This window comes from Neurospora tetraspora, assembly GCF_033439725.1.
Source record: "Neurospora tetraspora strain CBS 560.94 chromosome Unknown B0H65scaffold_3, whole genome shotgun sequence".
NCBI lineage: Eukaryota > Fungi > Ascomycota > Sordariomycetes > Sordariales > Sordariaceae > Neurospora > Neurospora tetraspora.
The window spans coordinates 770745-790872 of NW_026944385.1; the positions used below are offsets into that span (position 1 = coordinate 770745).

The 20128-nt window shown below is 51.0% G+C and overlaps 6 protein-coding genes and 2 non-coding genes across 8 annotated transcripts; 2 read left to right on the plus strand and 6 right to left on the minus strand.

Moving 5' to 3' along the window:
* Positions 1-323: 323 nt before the first annotated feature.
* Positions 324-3420, plus strand: B0H65DRAFT_441140 (uncharacterized protein; the record flags this gene model as incomplete). Its single annotated transcript, XM_062825506.1, has 6 exons — positions 324-363; positions 793-851; positions 1619-1693; positions 1752-1897; positions 2363-2390; positions 3202-3420. The coding sequence occupies 6 exons, from the start codon at positions 324-326 to the stop codon at positions 3418-3420; spliced, it is 567 nt and encodes a 188-aa protein (XP_062682605.1).
* A 2333-nt stretch (positions 3421-5753) lies between these two features.
* On the plus strand, positions 5754-6765 carry B0H65DRAFT_441141 (WSC domain-containing protein; the record flags this gene model as incomplete). The annotated part of the gene is made up of 2 exons (XM_062825507.1): positions 5754-6198; positions 6254-6765. The coding sequence occupies 2 exons, from the start codon at positions 5754-5756 to the stop codon at positions 6763-6765; spliced, it is 957 nt and encodes a 318-aa protein (XP_062682606.1).
* Positions 6766-9843: 3078 nt separating this feature from the next.
* On the minus strand, positions 9844-11041 carry B0H65DRAFT_556949 (uncharacterized protein; the record flags this gene model as incomplete). Its single annotated transcript, XM_062830070.1, has 3 exons — positions 9844-10329; positions 10457-10491; positions 10611-11041. The coding sequence occupies 3 exons, from the start codon at positions 11039-11041 to the stop codon at positions 10244-10246; spliced, it is 552 nt and encodes a 183-aa protein (XP_062682607.1). The 3' UTR covers positions 9844-10243.
* A 1314-nt stretch (positions 11042-12355) lies between these two features.
* On the minus strand, positions 12356-13553 carry B0H65DRAFT_538266 (uncharacterized protein). Its single transcript, XM_062829084.1, has 2 exons — positions 12805-13553; positions 12356-12668 (listed from the first exon to the last, which is right to left on the minus strand). Exons 1-2 carry the CDS (start codon positions 13304-13306, stop codon positions 12577-12579), a joined length of 594 nt encoding a protein of 197 aa, XP_062682608.1. The 5' UTR covers positions 13307-13553; the 3' UTR covers positions 12356-12576.
* Positions 13554-14350: 797 nt separating this feature from the next.
* Positions 14351-14421, minus strand: B0H65DRAFT_t220. Its single transcript has one exon. It is a non-coding gene; the product is annotated as a tRNA-Gly (tRNA).
* Positions 14422-15423: 1002 nt separating this feature from the next.
* On the minus strand, positions 15424-17233 carry B0H65DRAFT_422735 (uncharacterized protein; the record flags this gene model as incomplete). Its single annotated transcript, XM_062824417.1, has 3 exons — positions 15424-15665; positions 15806-16721; positions 16817-17233. 3 exons carry the CDS (start codon positions 17231-17233, stop codon positions 15424-15426), a joined length of 1575 nt encoding a protein of 524 aa, XP_062682609.1.
* A 929-nt stretch (positions 17234-18162) lies between these two features.
* On the minus strand, positions 18163-18234 carry B0H65DRAFT_t219. The gene has a single exon. It is a non-coding gene; the product is annotated as a tRNA-Thr (tRNA).
* A 135-nt stretch (positions 18235-18369) lies between these two features.
* Positions 18370-19942, minus strand: B0H65DRAFT_507598 (uncharacterized protein; the record flags this gene model as incomplete). The annotated part of the gene is made up of 4 exons (XM_062828149.1): positions 18370-18557; positions 18614-19080; positions 19116-19477; positions 19544-19942. The coding sequence occupies 4 exons, from the start codon at positions 19940-19942 to the stop codon at positions 18370-18372; spliced, it is 1416 nt and encodes a 471-aa protein (XP_062682610.1).
* Between the last annotated feature and the right edge of the window lie 186 nt (positions 19943-20128).

The window sequence follows — 20128 nt, forward strand, 5'->3', positions numbered from 1 at the left end:
CTTGATTTTCCGAGTTCCGACTGGTCTCAATCGTAATACTGCTTTGTCGATGTACAAAGGACCGGGTTATCACAAAAGCTTCAGTGATTCACTGACTGTTCGGTAAAGCTTTCAATTCTGTGACCTATTAAACGAGACTGGAGAGCTTGGTGGACTTCCATGGTTGGACGTATTTGTGACCACGGATGGATGGTCATGAAAGTGTCATGAAGTTCGTGCGTTTGAAATTGGAGGGTTAGTTCACTAGCATCTGCGCTCGTATTTTAACACGGGAAATTGTTAGTGCAGTGACGTCTCAGGTACTGCCAGACAATTTTGCAATCATGGCAAAAAGGAAGTCAGCTTTGCTGATGATAGTTGGATGTATGTACGCTTGAAGGTATTTGACCAACCCTGCATGGTTTTCTCTCTTCAATTTGGTATTTGTTTGGCTTGAGATACTAACTTCACTTGACTTCGTTCTCGTTGTTTTGACTTCCCACAACGAAGTCAACAAAGCGGTTATTCCAATCCCTTTAGTTCCACGGCGCGCTTCCCCGTTCCCATTGCAGCTGCTGACATCTTCGGTTCCAGCTTCCTAGAACTCAGACCCCGCCCGATTCAAGGTCTCGGATATCCTTTTCCCAAAAATCCCAAAATAGTTCACATCTACGTGTAACAATCTGACTGCCGTCGATTCGATGCATGGTGGATGCATAGATGGACGGATTGAGGAATAAACGGATCGCATGCAATGGTACTTTAATACCGAAGCCGCATAATCTCATTTTCCGCTACATCTCACCACCGCAGTTCCCGAAGTTGCAGTCCGGTCTCCTGGCTGTCACACTCTCCACGGCGTCGGCAGCAAGGTACAATACGGGCGGGGAACTCCCGTCACCGTGAACACTGAACTCCACCGCATTGAGCGCATCAATAATCCGTGCACGCACAGGCCACACAGCCGTCAGCCAAGCAAATCAAGCATGGCGAAGCAAAGCAAAGTGGAAGCAGGCAGCACAGCCTCCGCCGCCAGCTGCCAAACCTGCCAGGAACCGCCGACCGCGGCACGTGCGCGCGGACCGACAAGTGCAATGGGTCCCTACTTGTTTCTTATCGCCCTAGAGTACTACATCCTGCATTGGTGCCTGATGGGTATGCCCAAAGTTGAGTGAACTTATCTTGGACTAGACTTATTTGGGAGCTTAGGTAATCCGAAACTTATAATATCAATATAGCCTCAAAGTAGTATATATTGTGTCATAGTTGCTCACTTCGATATGCCTTTTTCTTCTCTTTTGCTTTCCTTATTTGTATATAGTGATCTATGACTAAACTAATATTGAACCAAGACTGAACCATCATTGATCTAAACTTTACAAAATATTTTGAAGACTTTTTCAAGACTAATTTCAGACTAACCAACCTACTATGGCAACTGCTTATGAACAATCAGAAGCCTTTCAACGCTATCAGCAGGGGAGCGATGGGTAAAGGTGGGAGGGTCTTCTCGCGTTTGAGAAAGATAAGGTACGTATTAAGTTGAGTTTTATTTTAGTTCGTCCTGAACTAGTCTTGAACTAGTTATGGACCAGTCTTTGACTAATCTTGGACCAATCCACTAATACCAAAATTATAGAATGGAAAATTAATCATTCAGCTTGGTAAACGATACTGCCACGCTGTTATTGACGGACGACTTTGTTCTAGCCAAGTAAGTAACTGGAGATAATGCAAACTAGTTGGAGAGTGGTTACTGATTAATTTTGTAGCGTCAATATTCCTCTCGCATGGCGCTCGTTAAGCACATTAAAAAGCATCAAGGCTGTGACGTCGCTGTCCGGCAGACCGTGGATAAGGACGGCACCGTGAAGAAGTCTCATGGTTTGAGCGTGAATGCTCGTCAAGAAGCCGAAAGGTATGTTGTGGTTTGGTTTTCTGACCGGTCGGTCATTGATTAGACTAATCCCATCTTTCTTAGCATTTTACGTCTATCTCGGCCAATGTCATGACGCATTCGTTGCTGAGTATCCCCCGGAGAGCATGGATGAATGGGAAAGGCAGAAGAAGGATGATGGGTCGATTCACCAGAGATGGATCCCGAGCTGGACTGTCTATCAATCGATGCAACGATATGGTTCATGAGTGCAGGTGGCTGTACAGAAAAAGGGCCTTTGCTTATGCAGTATTCAGGGGAATTTCTCCGGTTAGGGAAGGGACGTCTTGCAGGGGGTTTTGTGTACGCAGTAAGGTACGAGCGGTACGCAGGTATGTACGCAGAAACGCAACAGCTCGAACGCAGGTACGGGCGGAAAAGAGGAGATCGTCCAGTTTGTAGCTGCCAGTGTGCGAGTGTGATGCGGTTGCCAGTTGTAGTTGCCAGTTGCAGTGCCCGTGTCGGCACCGAAACAGTGAGCAGCGAGCAGTACCTTTTTAGTGTATGTATCACGAAGCCGGAAAGAAAAGAATGGATAAGAACGAGGATAGGGAAAGAGAAGCATGAACAAAGGTGATCGATCCTGTTGCCCGATCCGACCTCCAGAGCTCACTCACCTCCGCCGGAGTTTTTCCGTCAAGAAGGGACGGGAACTGCAAAAGGCAGTGATGGGTCATCCCATTGCGAAGCACGGAACTTTCCGCTGCTGACTATGCTATGTTGACGTGCGCTGGAAGAAAAGCTGTCGGAACAATCGGGTCGGCAGTTATTGACGGGGTTGATGGAGGTAGATAAAGACTACAGGAGCCTTTTTTTTGTTTGGTTTTTTGGGAACCAAAAACGGTGCAAGATGAATGAACTCTGGCTAGAGGTGGTTCAGTTCCGAGTTTTGTTTTTTGGCGATGCGTACATAGAGGTAGTGTAGCAGTTTGTTTGAGAGTGGTTGCAATGGTGTGTAGCGCAACGGTGTCGTGATTCCGTGGTACGAATATCCTGCGGTCAGGCGGCACCTTTTCACTCACACTCTACACTTCGTATCTGAAGTATTTCAAAGAGTTTTCAGGCTGATTAGCTGACACTTTCACTGATGCCCCGTTTGTTCGCTTGTTGGTTGATGACTTATTGGTTGTGGTTGGTTCGGTGATGGTCAGAAAGCGTTACCTCTAGGGTTGAAGCTACAGTTACCCTTCGTCGCCTATGCTTCCCATCTTGGTGCATTTGGCCGCTTCACCTGCTCCTGCTTCCCAAAGGACCGACGCTTTGCTTTTGCTCGATGCTCTCGACAGATCATGATCAATGATGGTGACATGTGTTCGGCTGAAGTGCTGAAAATGCTGCGGCTTGCGGGCAGTGAGCCTGGCTGGACCGGTCCATGTGTCATTGGAGTGGAGACTCCTTTCGTATCCGAATGGAAGCAAGATAACTGGAGAAAGCGAACATGGAAGGAAGCTCTCGAAGCTCGACCTCCCACCACCTCCTGGTTCGTCTCCTTGGCAAGAGACTGACATTGGAAAAACAGATGGCGATAGAGGAAATGGAAATGGAGAACCTGGACAGTTGGATAACGACCCCCAAATGAGAGGCCTCTTTTTCGGTCACGGACTTACGGTGCCCTAGGGCGGGAATGACGGGAACCGACCGTTTGAAAAAGGATGGTGCCCGTCAAGGTGGAATCTTTGTCTGGCAAACCCCCGTGTTTGTTGTTTCATGTTGCCATCCCCTGTTTCTTGGTCAAGAGGTTATCGTCGTGGTAAGATGGTTCCCAATGGCGACGGCGGATGCGTGGTTGGACCGTTGGGAGTGGTCGACAAACCGTCAACATTGATGCCCGCGTGGTTCAAGCTGGCGGTGATCCCGTTTCATCGATGCTGTGCATATGTAAGCAAGCTGGCAAGTCACCATCATCTTTCATTCATCTTCCCCCCCAGGCACATGAAAAAGGGGCAGGACCCCGGTGGTGAAATGACTGCAGAGAAAAGGCTTTGCATCTCCCTGATGTGGTACAGAAAGCAGGACATGATTGTTTGTCGTTCATCCCGAATGAAAGGGCAAGATTGCTATCTCTGGGCAGATCGTGTCTCATCTCCTGTTTTCCATGCTTTGGTTTTGACTTCATAGAGTGGTCGCGAAGCTGGGCTATAAAACTCCATGTGGGCGCCCGTATGTGCAGAGGCTTGTTGCAAAGGAGTGCTTGTAACTCTTGGTAGAAATGGTTCTTCAAAAGATACCGTCAGTGTAGCAAAACCTTGAGAGCACTAACAGCGAGCGAGGTCCTGGCTAACCCAAGTACCGTAGCAGGACCTTCCACATATACACGTATGAAGTGGTGGCCCCTTCCTCGCTCTTTTTCGCACCTTCTGAGGTGGCCTCTCTCCATGCGATCGACAGAATGACGGGTACCCCTGAAATGTGCTTGCCCCAGTTTGTTACTCCACCAGACGGGCGTGATGACCCAGCCAATGGCAGGTCGGAAAGGCACATATTTTTGGCAGAGGACTGTCCTCATTGGCCAAATGACCCACCCAGCCTCCCTTTTTGTGGGCCGCAATTCAGGTGAGAGGTGAGAGATGACCGGGATGCATGTGCCTCTCGTTTCGATTTTCGAATGATGCATCCCGAGGCCCCAGGCGTCAGGGGATTGGGCTCCATCGCGCAATTTCCAGCGGCCCCGTCGTCCTCCCCCAACTTGCGCATTCCCCCGTTTTCGCCGTGGTGTCCGGGTCTCGACGGTCCTCAGGTCCTCAGCTCCTGACATTCCGCCTGTGGTCTTTGGTCTCTTGTCCCCTCTCTCAAACTCTTTGCTCATCTTTTTTGGGGATGCGGTTGGTTTTTGAATCAAACAACAGTCGCGGGCCACTCCTTGAAATCAATTGAACTTGAAAGTTCCGTCTGCCAGGTTCGGCGAAAGAACCTCTCGTGCGTATCAATACGGTACCTGCACTGCACAGTTTGCACCTGCCGCGCCGTCCAGGGCCCCTGCCCCTCTCAGTGCTCTCTCCAGTCCGTCTCTTTCACAGGTCCGTTCTTGTTACTCCCAGCCAGTCTGCCACTCAGTTTTGCCGCTCTTCCATTTTGTGTTCCCGCTCTGTCTCCCACACACCCACCCACTCCCATTCCCACTCCACGGCCATTCCCACTCATTGCGCCTTTTCGCACTTTCGGCCGGCCGCTCCCTCTCAAACAAAACCACTTCCGCTCCCTCCTCCACACCCACACTGTCGCTCCTTCAATTGCGCTCCCTATTCTCGTGTGTGCGTGTCCGACAATTTCCATCATTCGACCACAACACAATCATTATCCACAACGACGATAACGACACCATCACGCTCACTTGCCCGGTCGCATCCCGACCCCCGACTTCCGTTCTTGACCATCGTCCAAAAGTCACACTAACCATCTCGGCCCGCTCCAGCGCCGTCGTCGAGTCATAGTCTTCCGTCGACCGACACCGATTGGAACAAAGGCAATGTCCAACCACTCGTGACCTCGTCAACCATCAACAAGGAATACCAAGGGATCCGCAAACAAAGGGAACAACAGGAGACAAGAAGAAGGGGCAGCACCACTCGTTATCATCAGCCCATCGACATCCGCTTCATTCACCACTCGCCATTCAACTCGACACGTAGGAGGCTAAATCCCTCCTTGTCCTTTCAACTCCAAACCGCCAGGGCTCTCCAAGGGTGCTGCGTTAATTGTGTTTGACCCAACCTCAAGCCCAAGTCAGCACTCGACGACGACGACAACAACACGACGACGACCTCATTGCTCGACCGTTGCCGTTACCCACGACTTGTTATCGTCACATTAAAACTTCGAAGTCCTTCAACTATACACCATGAAGTCGATATCGGTACTATTAACGGCCTTCGCCGCCAACTGCGCCATTGCGACAGCGCACCATCCCCTGGGCTCGCTAGACGTCAGAGACGATCCCCTGGGCTCGCTATCCGTCAGAGACGACTCACCACCATTCCCGAAACCGACAAAACCCATCTTTCTTCAAATGACCTACCAGGGTTGTTTCAATGATTCAGGCACCATGAAGCTGAACACCACACGCATGAACACTCAGAAAATAATGAACTTCGGCCAAGGCCCAGTGCAGGATCTTGGTGTGACAAGTGGCCTCTGTTACAATTGGTGCAGTTCCATTAAGATGAATGTTTTCGCAATGAGTCAAGGAGATCAGTGTTGGTGTGGTATGGAATATCCGCCAAAGTCGTCCATGACCGCCATATCAGACTGCGATCTCCCATGCTCGGGCTATAACTTGGACTATTGTAAGTTACAGAGACTGGTTGAATCATATCCTGTAAGACGCTAATCATTTTACAGGCGGCGGTGCCGATACGTGGAGCGTTTACAACTCTGGCTTACAATTAGTGGTTCCAAACACAGAGCCTAAGCCCTCTAGCACCAGCGCGGCACCGAGCTCAACTGCTGCGGCCAAGACGTCCAGCATTTCAAGCGCCGTATCCGAACCGACTGCCAGCACTACTGAATCAACCTTGCCCGAGGACCCCGAAAAGAAGGGCAAAAGCAACACGGCCGGAATCGTGGCAGGCACCGTGGTGGCAGTCGTTGTTGTCTTGTCTGCGGTCGGAGGTGTCTTCCTCTATATGCGTCGCAAGCGGAACAAGGAGATCGAGGATGAGCATCGCCGCAACGCTGCCGTCAATGCTTTCGTTGGCAAGCCGCCCAGCACCAGCGATGGAATGTCCATGGCAGACGCCCGACTCGACCCTGTCCTCGTGCAGAGGAGATTGAGCGATGGCAGCATCGCCGACAACCAAGATTACTCCAGGAGGATCCTTCGCGTACGTGATTTTGCATTTTCAGCCTCTTGATCTACCCAACCAATCTTACTGACGATTTTATTAGGTCACAAATGCATGATCAAGTCACCAATCGACGACAAAAAAAAAAGACTTGCCTGTATTATACACTTTCATCACATCCGCATACTCGGCGTTAGGGAAACATTTCGGCTTGTCACTGGTAGATCGGTCGCACGAACGAAAGCTCCTGGGCAGGCAATTCTTGGCGCGAGAAAGGCGGATTATTCGGGCACAAAGTGGGTGTGACCCTTGAGAATCTGCCAGCATCAGCGCTGTTCTCTCCTTTACTCCCTTTTACATATTACCCAGTTGGGTCGTCCTTCAATGAACGGCTTTTCTTTCCGATGCTTGAGAATTTGCCTGCCTGGATGGGTGACGACTTCGGTTCACCAGCACAAGACAGGAATGGTTTCCACCCGCTGGTCTCTACTGAGATGCTAAGCCGAGGTGTTGTGCGGAAGTAGTTTCATCCTTGAGTTGGACCTCCCGTCACTCGCTGGTATGCGTGTTATTCTCAGACTCTGGGTTTTGACTGGAGTCTAGAAGTTCCTTCCCACGAGGAAACGGCATTTCTAGTAATGCATCTCCATACGTCCAGGCACGCAGGACCTATCCGATCTTGGAGAGAAAGCTGGCCTCAGACACGGATAATGGTACCTCGATTTCAAGAGTATACGGCGTTGTAGTTTCATACCATCTAACTGCTTTTCTTGCCTAATTTCCCGCTCTTATTTTGAGAAGGACACGACGACGAACCGAACGGGTGAGGGAATGTTGCTGCTGGGGTAACACAAAGTATATCATATCATGCTTGCTATACTTGAGCTGGATGCGGGCTAGAGGGAAAGAGACGCCAAGTCCTTATACATCCTTCTTTGGGCGAAGAAAAAAAAATGAAAGTTGTGGTTTTCGGCTCTTGCTGTTTATGGCACCGTTGTTGCATGGGGCGTGTCGGGTGTGCTTTTTTCGGTTTGCTTGGTTGTTGTTTCTAGTTGCTTTAGACAGTAGTTGTTTTATTTTGAGATATCCCCCCCCCCCCCCCCCCCCCCTTGGAATTTGCGCGGTTGACTTGGTTGTTGTTCTCTTTATTTCCCTTTGTCGTCCTTCATGCGCATGAAGGTTCATCGTCATCAAAAGGCTTTCTAATAACTGGTTCCAAATCTTACCTCACGCTCTTCATGTGCTCTCTAGGTAGGGAGGTAGGTAGGTAGTTGGTACGGGGAATGAATGGCCTGACATGGAATCCAAAATCTGTCGTCCCATCTTCAAAATAGCTCATAGATCGATCATGACCTATCTCCCTCTCGGCCTCAATTGCCTCGTTCGCCGTTCGGAGACTCGAGCAACAACCGGAGACGCCGTTGATCTATCAGCGCCTCGCGCGGAAATCGGCACAACCCAAGTCCCAAGCGGAGCAGTCCAAGAAAGCACCAAGAAACCCCTAAATGTTTGCCCCTAGGATGATCGACAATGCCCAGAATCAGAGCCACAGAACGTCCAGGTCGGAAACGACGGCGTAGGCGGAAAATAACCAGGCGATGTAATGGGCTTTGCGACGGCAAGACTGTAACTGCCTTACAACTCAACTTGGGACAGTTCGCGGGTTGGCCACCTTTTTGAGTATAAAACCGGTCGCATGGGGCCCTTTATACGAAAACCATACCAAAACAAACGCAGTCATAGGTATCAAGGTCACGTACCGCCGCCCATGGCCCATCACCTGTCGGACCATCAGGCAATAGTCAAATCTTCCAAGTCGTCTATCCTTCAAGGTACCCTTAGGTAGGAGAACTTCCGTTCGCTCTGTTTCTTTGTTTCGAGTTAACACGTCTTCTCCATCACAGATTCGCAGGTCTTGACATGTTCTCATCGTTGTTTTCCCATGCCACTCACTCTCCTTGCTTTCCAACCGATTCAAGTGCCATTGAGTTGAACTCGGCTAGAGCCTAAGTCTAGAGCCAACTCCAAGTCCGACTGATCCCATCACCAGGAATCCAGCATAACAGTGCCACAGAAAATAGACAAAGAGGCCTGACCATAGCGGGAAAATGCGGGCGGCATCTGGCCCAGATGAATCGTCTGGTCTTGTTATTGTTCGAGGCTTCTGATTGGTCGTTGTTCGTTGTCTTCAGTGGGATGCTCGAGGTAGTCGAGGGCGGTTCCTTCCCAAGTCTTCCCGCTTCCCCCAAGTGCCCCTAACGATGGTTCTTTCCCGGGATCAAATACTTTCCTGTATAAGAAAAATGAGAGGACCTTCCTGGGAGTCAATTGAGCAAGTGGCTCCATGGCTCTTGTCTTTGTTCTTTTTCTTGTGATTGCCAGTCTGATTCCGCTTGCGGTAGTTTTTCCGGTCGCGCAAAAAGTTTTGCGATAACTTCGGATTTCGAAATTGAAGTCTTTCCCTTCACCACTTACCTCATCCGCCTACCTTCAACCTTCTCAACTTAGCAACCTTCTACAGCTGTCTTGACCGTTATAGAAGGTCCTTGGCTTTTGCCCTTTTTTCGAACATTCTGGCCAGTCAGAAGGCCTGCTCAACCGTCTGGCACAAACGATGCATCTGGGCTAGAGGGTGCCGTCCGTATTCTCCCACTATGGTACGTACATGGAGAAGAGATGTTATGTGGAGGTACTCCCGGAATATTCTCTTGGTTTTCTTCCTCTTTTGCATTCAAACTACCAATAGCATGAAAAGTATTCAACTGGTAAGATACCTTGTTGCTTTCACAGCAACTTGAAGCTTTCCCAATGGTCCCTACCTATGAATCGAGCCAAAGCCGTTCAGCTCGTCGGTTCAGGAACCCACCTTTCCATCACCTAGCGTTTCCGAGTGCCGAGTCACGGCATTTCACCCCATCTCCGGCCCCGTCCCAGCATCAGTACCGACATTCAACAGCCCAGGCAATCCAGATCGGGTCACATAGCCGTCGGGCGCACCGCGGCCAACCGCAGTTCAACCAACGTCAGACCCGAGAGATTTTGATCCCGGCTTCTGACCTGACCGTTCTGCTGCAGGGCCAAGTACCTACGTACGCCAACTTGCATGCAGTTAACCACTGTGTTTGGCACTTGACGGCTCAGTTCATTCACCAGAGCTAACAACGGGCTTTGAGTGCCCCCTGCCAGTCTGCCACCCATCAATTCACCGAACGTCAGAGCCAAGCTATACTGTTTGGATATGGAAGAAGGACGGGTCCGGGCCGAATGGGCTGCACTCTATTTTGTCCGATGGGGCCGTTACCGCCGCCGCCGGGACAACTATATACCAGACATCAAAACAGTGATTATCGATTGGGCGTCCGGATGGATTGGGTCAGAACCTGCGCAAAAATCTCCAAGATAAGGTAGGTTGTATGTATTCCGAAACTGTTTTCCTTATCCCTCGGCATGTCCATTCCTCATTATCCATGTAACCATGTCCCTTACCCCTTGGCGATAACACACAACCTCATATCTCCGTCCCCCAGCCCGGTTGTTCACACATTTCTCACTTGCTGCGCAAATCGATCTCCATCCATCGGTTCCATTCCTCGAAAATCATTCCACCAGTTCTGCCACCCCAGGTACAAGCGTCTGTCAGGTGATCCAGAATTGTTAGAAACGTGCTCGGTCACCTTGCTTTCAACAGGAATGGGTAAGAGGAAAGGGGATTAGGTAGCATAGGTAGGTAGTCAATCCCAGACAACCTTGGACCACTTACCCATGATGTGTCCACCAGCAATGGCGAGTTGCTGACTAAATATCCCGAGGACCCAGACGTTAGCAATCAATCTCTTCTTGGAGTAGAGGCAATCATGAGCAGACGACGTCGACTCGCGTCGAGAATGCTAGGAACAGAACGGGAATCATCTTACGCTGTGACCTCCCAAGTGTCGGGATAGCCGGGGTCAACCTTTATCTTCACCCCAGGAATGTCACGGCAGACCTCTACGCCGGGCTTAACGGTGTAGCGAACACTGCTCCCCAGCGCCGCCACCTCGTTCACGCACTTGACAGCGGCGTCGACATCGGCCCGCCAGCCCAAATCGTCATTGAAGCAATGCTTTTCGACCCGCTTAGCCTTTACGGTGCCGTCGTGGGTGGACGTGGTGGCGTTGATGCTCTGGTAGTAGGCCTCAACGGCCTGCTCAGGGGTGAGGGCGACTACGTCGGGGTTGATGATGTCGTCAACCCACTGGGAGAAGCTGAAAGGCTTAGCCTCCGTCGTGGTGGTGGCGGTAGTGGCTGGCGCGGCGACGGCGACAGTCGCGAGGACGGCGATGGTGGCGAGTTTCATGGCGACCATTTTGACGGTATGGGGATGCTGGACTTGGTGAGGGAGAAAGAGAAGCTGATGAGTGCAGGTGAGGATGGGGAGGGAATTCTCTACTTTGGTTTAATGACCGACCTTCGTCCTTCTTATACTCCGATCTTCCCTACCTCTAGAGGTCCTCTTCACGACATGGCTAAGAGCCTTCTACTACTGTGGTAGTGTCCCTATCCTCATTCCGGGTTGGCTTCACACAGGTACGCTTTCGAGGACTGGAGCCGAGCAGTGGAACTACTACTGCAAGGTCTCTTCCTCTTTTCGGTTACCTTTCCGAATCCCAACAAATGCCCTTTGGCTGTAGAGATATCCCCGGCTAAGGCTGTCCCTGCCAGATACAACATCAACGTCCTCCCATGTTTACCGCCTTTTCTATCCTGGTATCGCCTTCTCTCCCCTAACATAAACGTTCCCGCATCTCCTCAAGCTTCCTCCGGGTTTACATCTAGACAAGTTTCCATGTAAACTGACCAAGACGCAGATAACTCTAATCCTGGAGGTCTCAACAGTCCCAAGTTTCAACATTTCCATGACTTCATCCTGCCACCCAAGCTCAACTCGACCTTCTCTACCTCATCTTTGACGCCGTCTCAATCTTGTCTGGTCGAAGAGGAGTGAGAACCTACCTAGTGTACTTGAGAAGACATCCACTTCTTGCTGGGGACGTGTTCCGTGGTCCCGGACGTCTGTTACATGGAATATGGATAGCTTTGGCATGCAGACCTGATTTGTAACGGGCCGATTCTATGATCCGACATCGCGTAGAGGCCGGTTTACCTCCTTCCCTTCGTGGTTCTAGCTGATGTTGAACCATAGGCTATAGCGGTCACAAGGCCGAGTAAGAAGGCGATGTTCCGGCACGTACTGTCTCTGCCACCTTTCCCCATCTCGCCCGCGCCGCTACATCACATTGGCTGGATTCATCGTTTCTAGCCGCCGCCAAGCTATATCTCTTATCGTATAGACTCGAGAAACCCGGAATCCAGGTCGTGTAGAAAACGCAGGGTTTCAAGTCTGTCAGCTGCTTTTGGCGGCCGTCAAAGCGCATGTACTATGTAGCGTACACTACCCGGCTGTCGGACATCTTCAAGCCTGCATCCTGAATTCCGGCTTTCCCAAGTCAATCAAAACGTTGAAGGTTTGCCAGTTGCGTTTGGCTGTATGTGCGCGGATGTTGATGCAAAGGGCAGAGCATTTCTGCTAACCCTTCGTTGCCGGCCTGACGTGGTTTCCGGATTTCCCAAGTTCATACGGTACAGATGAGGTACGGTATTGTCTTCTGGATAATCGTTTCCGGCAAGCGCCCACAAACCCCCAGGGTCCAAGCTGCCCGACCCTACAGGGTCAGGTATGTAAATGTACATCGTCTGGACAGAGGGGAAAAAAAAAAAAAATACACCTAGCAATGCAAACCTGGGAATTCATGACATCTCTTTTCACCACACATAAACCCCCGCATAAACGGAAACCCTTTCCCATGATAAGTCATAACAACCTCAACACATTCAACTTCTCTAGTACCCTTGACCATACAGCAAAACGGTAATATACCGATTGGCAGGCATCACAATCTTACCACCGCTCTTATCACCCCATGTGCAGGCGTCTGTCATCACACGTCGAATCAGCAAAACCGCATACATACTGCGCAGGACAAACAGAAGCAGATAATACCATTCATGCTCCCACTCCGCATGAAAATAACGAGAGGAAGGAAGGAAGGAAAAGAAGGAGAAGCTCACCCATAATAAACCCCCCAGCCCTCGCCCAATACTCCGACGGCTCCTCAACCCACAGATTACAATCCTTCTGCCCAATCAGGCTCGACCTCCCGCTCGGACTGGAGCAGACAGATTTCGAGCAAAAGGGAATCGGGATGTGGACGAGTTCCTGACCGCCCGCGGCCATGGTGTTGACTAGATAAACGGCGTCGGCGACGGGCATGCGCTTGGAGTTGGCGGTTTCGCAGGTTGCGGTTGAACTCCCCCTCTTGGACAATTGCTCCGCCCCAGAAGTAGTGGTGCCGTTGATGCTCTGGTAGTAGGCTTCGAGGGCTTCCTCTGGGGTGAGGGCGACGACGTTGGGGTTGAGGATGTCGTCTACCCATTGGGAGAAGCTGAAGGGTTTGGTTGCTACTTCTTCTGTCGCTTCTGTGGAGATGGAGGTGACGGTGGAGGCTGGGGATGGGGCGGCGACGGTGAGGGTCGCGAGGATGGCGATGGTGGTGAGCTTGAGGGAGAGCATGTTGGCGGTTTTGGATGGGAGAGTTGACAAGTGAAGGTGAAGTGATGACGGTGATGTATGTGATGGACAGAACAGAGGAGAGCTTCCTCTTCCTTTCAAAGGTCTTTTACACTATATATACCTTACCATTGTCGTCGCCTTTGCTCTGTTTACCTACCTCGTTCCTTTTGGTGGTTTGTGACTGTGTAGACAGCAAGTCAGAGGAGCCTCATGAAGTTGTTGGTTGTTGGTTTGGCTTGGTGTTGTGGAGTGTGGTGGTATTGTGCAAATAGCCGGAGGCGCAGTGGTCTGAGTGCTACAGTAGTGTACCTGCAGAAGCCACAAGCGCCCACGAACCCTCAGGGTCCAAGCTACCGACCCTACATGTACGTCGCCTGGACAGGGCGAAAAAAAGAACAAAATGAATACTACCCACCTGGGAATTTATGGGATATTTCCTCAACGATCTTTCGTTCTCCGGTTTCGTTTGCGTCCTTTACGATACGCTGACAAGATGGAATTGATGATTGATTAACGTCCGTCGGCGCGGGCCGTTCCCGCTAAAACGTGCCCCTGCGTTAATTCGGGGTGGGTGGTGCACAAGCGCCATGTAGCGAACATTTGGTACGTGCGCTATTGGCGGACGCTGGCGGGGCACCGGAAACCTCCGAGTGGTTGATCAGAATAGCTGATGGATCTTGTCTGCGGTCTACAGAAGCATGAGTGGTCGGAGAACGAAAGTCGCCGGCTTGGGGTCGTTGTTACTGTGTAACTCCCACTTGACAAGCCGGTTAACCGATCATGGAGTGGAAGAATTGCGATCCGGGGGCTCGGGAGAGAGCTCTGGACAGGAAGGAGAGAATGTAAATGTAAAAAGGCAACATGCTAGTCACGGATTGAAGGGGAAGCGGAAGTGGTTGAAAAGTTTTCACGGAGCATATGTACTCAAGTTAGTAAAAGGGACAAACAAACTGAAGCTTATCGTCAAGATATACTGCCCCTTTTTCCAAGTAAACATGCGAGATCCGCAAAAGATGGAGCGCGAAAAAAAAAATGCAAAAGAAATGCGCCAGCCGCGAATCGAACGCGGGGCCCATCGATGGCAACGATGGATTTTACCACTAAACCACTGGCGCGAGAATGAGTTGATTGTTAAAATCTTTCAGAACATGGGCTTATAATCGCACTCCCAAGAAAAGTAAGCTGTGTCTATCAACTTGCTTTCATCAATACCAACTCATTGCGCCGCATTGCCATAAATGCGCTCCACACCGCTCGCAGGTAATTCTTCGAGTTTATACCTCAATCGAGTACCATTACTAATGAGAAGCAAACTCCAATTACTTATTTTGGATTGTTGTTGCGGGCATTATCGCGGAGTGTCCCCGTTGTGTTGGTTCGTTGCTCGACTGCAAACTGAGATAGCCACGGGCCACTGTGGCGCAGCTGGATACACTGCGCTTCGATCTAATCGAATCCGTTACAAGTGCATCGGTTAGTAGAGTTTACACTTTTTGCGGGACGTGAAGACCATTTGCCTGCGTTTTCAGGGATAACCAGCTCCAAAGAGAGAGCCAGTTGAAGTCAAGCGTGGACTGCTTTGTATTATTTGGACACTACTAACAGGTCAACGTCCCAGGGGGTGGTTATTCCTGAACTAAAGAGTGAATGAATGATGCAGGCGCGAGATCCCTCGTAGAGGGGCATCATGCATGCCTCCATGCTGGTTAACTTGGCAGCTGCGTCTGACGCGCACACATGCACAGGCTATAAGGCCTGTCATCGACCAACTCCGTCGACCCCGGGCCGACCTTCTTCTTTTCTTTTGGCTTCGCTAGACTCATCGTCCTCAATGAGAGTCATTCCTTTATCACAGCGTTTCCACTCATCAGTGAAGAGTGAGAGTAAAGACGGCAAAATGACGCAGCATCCATTACCTCAACCCGATTTGAACTTCTCGCTTCGCTCATCACTCGATCGATCTGGATCTGAATCATCCCATCTCCCATCTCCCGTCTCTAATTCTTCAATACGCGTTGATAAATGTCAATACACATACATTTTCTTGAAGTAGCATGACACTCTCCATCGCCTCACTGGGTTCCGCTTCGACAGGGCGGACTGTAGTGCCTACAGTATCATTCTGCATGACTCCCAGTCCCAGCCGATGTCGTCCCAACAGCTTCTTCGTCATGGGTGGTGCTCTGGATAGACGACAGAGGTACCGCTTCTGCCGGCGTGCTTTTATGCTGATGTTTATGGTGATGTCTTTTGTTGCGGAGGGCTTGAGCCAGCACTCGTGCTGTTCCTCTCTGATCTTTCGGCACGGGCTTGAACAGCTCCTTAGCCCCGTCGACAAGGAACAGCTTGGCGAGTCCACCTAAAGACCGTGCATGTAGTTAGCAAAAGACACGGGTTTTCAGCAGACGGACAGGATGAGGTAGTGTTTCGTTGACGGTACCGGGCAGTAAGTAGGTAGTAGCTTCGGTGAAGGTACAGCCGTACAGGTACTGAACTTACAAATGACTATTGCAGAAAACTGCCCCAAGAGCGGCACCCACGCAACAACAGCCACGACCTGACCAAAGCCCCATTCATTCTCCTTGTACGACGGCCCCGAGAGTTCCGCCACTTTCTGGCGGAGGTACATGAAGAACCCCAGAGAAAGCCAGACAAGAATCAGGCTAGTGAGGACCAGGAACCCGCCGAAGATCCCCGTCAAAACCAGATACAGCGTCAGGACCGTATGCTTCCCCTGATCCGTCATCTTGGGGGTCCGGATCCGGATGACCAGCAACGAGCCGCCCCAGAAAAGGATCAGCGCAAAGACGGCGTAGGGAGTGTACTTGACCAGATGCTGGACATAGTGGGTCGACTGCCCCGCTTCCAGGCACCTGGCTTCGAACGTGGTTTTTTTGGCGGTCAGCTTGGCCTCGTTGAAGAAGGTGATGCTGACGGCGGCCATCATGCAGAGGAGCACGAGAAGGCCGGAGAAGGTCAGCGCCGGGTACTTGTGCCGTCCGGGGAACCACGGCCAGAGACAAATCAGGACGGCAATGGAATGGACGGCGCCCAGGTAGCCGAAGTAGCCGGAGTAGATCCGGCCGGCCGAGCGATTGGTGTCGTCGACGTTGAAGATGAGCGCGGCTATAATGAAGGTGAAGGCGAAGACGTAGCAGGTGGACCAGAAGACTTCGAGGCAGTCATCGGCTGTTTCGCGGAGGGCGTTGGGGTCTATTAGCTTGGTTGGTTTCTGGGCGGTGGTTTGTTTATGTTGCTGAGGGGTATCATGTTGAGGGTCCGCGGGGTTGCGGTTGCCTTGCTCGGGGTGGGCTTGTTCTGAGTTCAAATGCACTACATCTGTGATGTAGAAGCCGATGTAGAAGAGCAGGAACAGACTGGCAAGAACGGCTTGAACCACGAACGCAACGTTTATCTGCATGCCCAGGTTTTCCATGTTAGCGGGTTGGTAACGTGGCAGAAGGAGCTGGGGAGTGGGGAAGTGAGAACTGGGGAGGGCACTTTACTCACCCCAATGCCAGAAACATCCGGATTACCTTCCCATATCAGCGACTTGCAGAACTCCGTGGGGCACGCATTGAGGGTATGGTTGACAAGATGATTTAGACGGGAGCGTTTATTCGCGTTGTTGGCGAACCAGTCGGCGGCCTGGCCCAGTGTGTAGTTGGTGAAATTCTGTTCGGTACAATACCAAATAAAGTTGTCAAGCTGATAGATGGGTATGTCCCAGTCTTCCTTCCACCTCTCACCGTTTGTCTGATTCAGAATGTCTTGAGTGCCCCGCAAATAACCCAGAAACTCGGTAGCTGCTATGGAGCAGTCGGTGGTACAGTCCGGTCCAATAAATTTCTCAAAGCTCCTGAGGGTGAGATTGGAGGTAACGAAAGGGTTGGGGCCGGGATTTTTCCAATTAACTTCTCCTGCCATAATTCTTCTGGTGGGGAGTAGCCGGTTTGGTTACTAATCTCGTAGGGGTGTGATACGTTATAGGTATCGTGGTGTGTAGGGAATATGAAAGAGGCGGGCGGTTGAGGACAAACTGTTGCCTTCGGGGGAGTCGGCCTCATCTTTCTCTTAAAAGACGGACAGCGGGGCATCCATATCGAGGGTGGACGGCCTGGGATGTCTTGTTGCCTCGAGGGGGCGAAATCGCAGGGGATGGACAGTTACACTACCTAGGGAATATAACAAGGCTCCGGTCTGTGCTAGACTGCACGAGAGCCTTACACGGTACTCGGTTCCGGCCGAAATCATTATTCCTTGTGTCACACAGTCAGATAAGGCTCGACCTGAATGGGTACTCAATGATGACTGAGGCCATGTATACAGACGCAGTGGAATACGAATCCTTAAGAATCCATATCTGATGTGCCCTTTGCGATATCGATGCCAGGCATTCTTTAAGCTGTATCACGGCGAGCGTAATTGGGGCGTAAGCTATCGCAACACCCGGCGCGTTTCTGGTAGGACAATGTCTGAGGCTTTGCACGAGGCATATGGATGACTTATCATGCACTTTCAACCGGCTCGATTGAATCGAAGCGCTGTGTATCCAGTCGTCTCTACTTGAGGCACTGGATGGGGGAGTGACGATACAGGGTGTAAGGGACACGATTTAGGAACTGCTACTTCTTGAAAGCCGGGGGAAAAAGCCAAGCCGACGGTGCAACAAGGAAGTCAAGAACAGGAAGGTTACATGAGCGCCGGGTTAGGGTTACGTATACTCCCAAAAAATTCACCTGGCCCACCCGTCCAGCGAAGAGATGATGGAACTTCCCAAACCACAAAAAAAGTCACAACTCCATGGCATCACCAGAAACAGCCAAAAAGAGAAGATCACAAGCTTCATCAGGCTATGCCCACAGCCAGAATCGAACTGACGACTTCATCATTACTAGTGATGCGCTCTACCACTGAGCCATGCGGGCTTTGATGGTTATCCTGGCTTGGAAGATGGTCTTTTATCACTCATTCTCCACCGGGATGCGGAGCCACCACTACACGAAGGCAGAACGACGGCTACCCGGGTGCTCTCTCTCGTTCACAGGTCTCAGTGCACCAGATTACCGCTGCCCGGCATCCGTGATATCCTGCTGAGTCACACTAGTGACAGGTTCCTTCTCCACGTCAGATCCATGACCATGATGCGGGCCGACGGTTGGGGATTGAGCCAACAGGTGATGCGTATACCTCTCGCTCTCCGGGGCAGGGTTGAACCACTTCTGGTATTTGGTGTCTTTCAATACTGAGCCTAGACAGATCGGTTAACAAAGGGCCATATATGATCGACTGGTTGACAAAACTCACGAAAGAGAACCATGCCGATCTGGGCCACCAGTGGACCCCATGCGACGATAGCGACGATTTGACCAAAGCCCCATTCATTCTCAGCGTATGACGGGCCCGCGAGACTCTCGACCTTGGTTCGAAGGTGGAAGAAAAAGCCGAGAGCGATCCAAACCAGGGCAAACGAGCAAATGACGAGAAGGCCGCCTAGAATCCCGGTGATGATTTTGTACAATTTCCAGTAAGTAATTTTGTTTCTCCGTACAAGTATGAACGAGAACGCGCCGCCCCAGAGAACAAAGAGTGCCAGGGTCCCGTAAGGGGTATACATGACGAAGTTTTGTACGTAGGTTGTTGATTGTGCGGGGACCAAGGCCTGGTCCAGGTGCTCCCAATCTGGTACGTTCTTGAGGTCAAATCTGGTTTCTAGGCAGGCTCTTTCGAAGATGGTCTTGTCATCGGATTTCACCTCTTTGAGAAAGGTCATACTGACCCCAACCACGAGGCCCAACAGCACAGATACGCCCGAAAAGTGAGGACCGGGTATCGATACCGTCCAGGAAACCAGGTCCACAGACATACAAGGACGGCTACGGAGAGGACGGTACCGAGATATCCGAAGTAGCCCGAGTAAACGTGGCCAGGCGAATGGTAGATAACGTTGAAGCAAAGGGTGCCTACAGCTAGGGTTAAGGCAAAGACGTAACATGTTGACCAGAAGACTTCGAGGCAATCATCGGCTGCTTTGCGCCACAACGAAGTTACCTTCCGGTTGGCCTGTGCCGGATTCTTTCGAATGTGATGTGTCTCGGCTATGTAAAAGCTGACATAGATGAGTAAGAAGACGGCGGTAAGGGCTGCTTGGATGAAAAAGGCAATGTTGACCTGAGGTTCACATGTGAGAAGACATATCAGGAAGGGTCGGGTGAATGATGGAAGTGTGGAGCATACCCCAATGCCGGATATATCAGGATTGCCTTCCCACGTTAGGCCGTTGCAAAACTCATTGAAGCATCGAAAAGCGATACCCAAATACATCCAGCCAATGTCGTTTTCTGCGTTCAGGGTGCGATAGAAGTACCAATCGATGATCTGGCCATTGGAAACGTGGTCTAGAAGCCCAGGCGCGGTACAGCTTCTCACGAGAGTGCTGAATTTTGAAATGGGCACATCGCCCTCGTCCTTCAAATCAAAGCTTCCTTCGAGATAGTCAAGAAAATCGGCAGCCGGAGCGCAATGGCCGGTGCAGTTGTCCGGGATGTTGATGGCAATATCCAAAAAGGTCAAGTTGGCAAGGACCTGCGGCAGGTGGACTAGAGAGTTAAACTTTGGATCCGTATAGAAATCCATGGTTGATGAGGGAGGGGGGCCCTTTGAGTTGCAGAACACAAGAGATGCTGGCGGGGAGAGAGCAGCTAGGCCTTGGACATGATCTTATAGACCGCCCATGACCACTCTTATCATCGTGGCAACCCTGCAGCAGCATTCCGAACTCATCCTCCTCTTGTTGAAGAACGATAGGTATGGTGGCGCCAT

Bases quoted from the DNA above. Each gene is read 5' to 3' on its own strand.
- B0H65DRAFT_538266 (XM_062829084.1), bottom strand. From the start codon at position 13,306: ATGCTCTCCCTCAAGCTCACCACCATCGCCATCCTCGCGACCCTCACC. The intron at 12,669-12,804 runs GTGAGCTTCTCC...GTGTGATGACAG, and splicing joins GGCTGGGGGGTTTATTATGG to ACGCCTGCACATGGGGTGAT.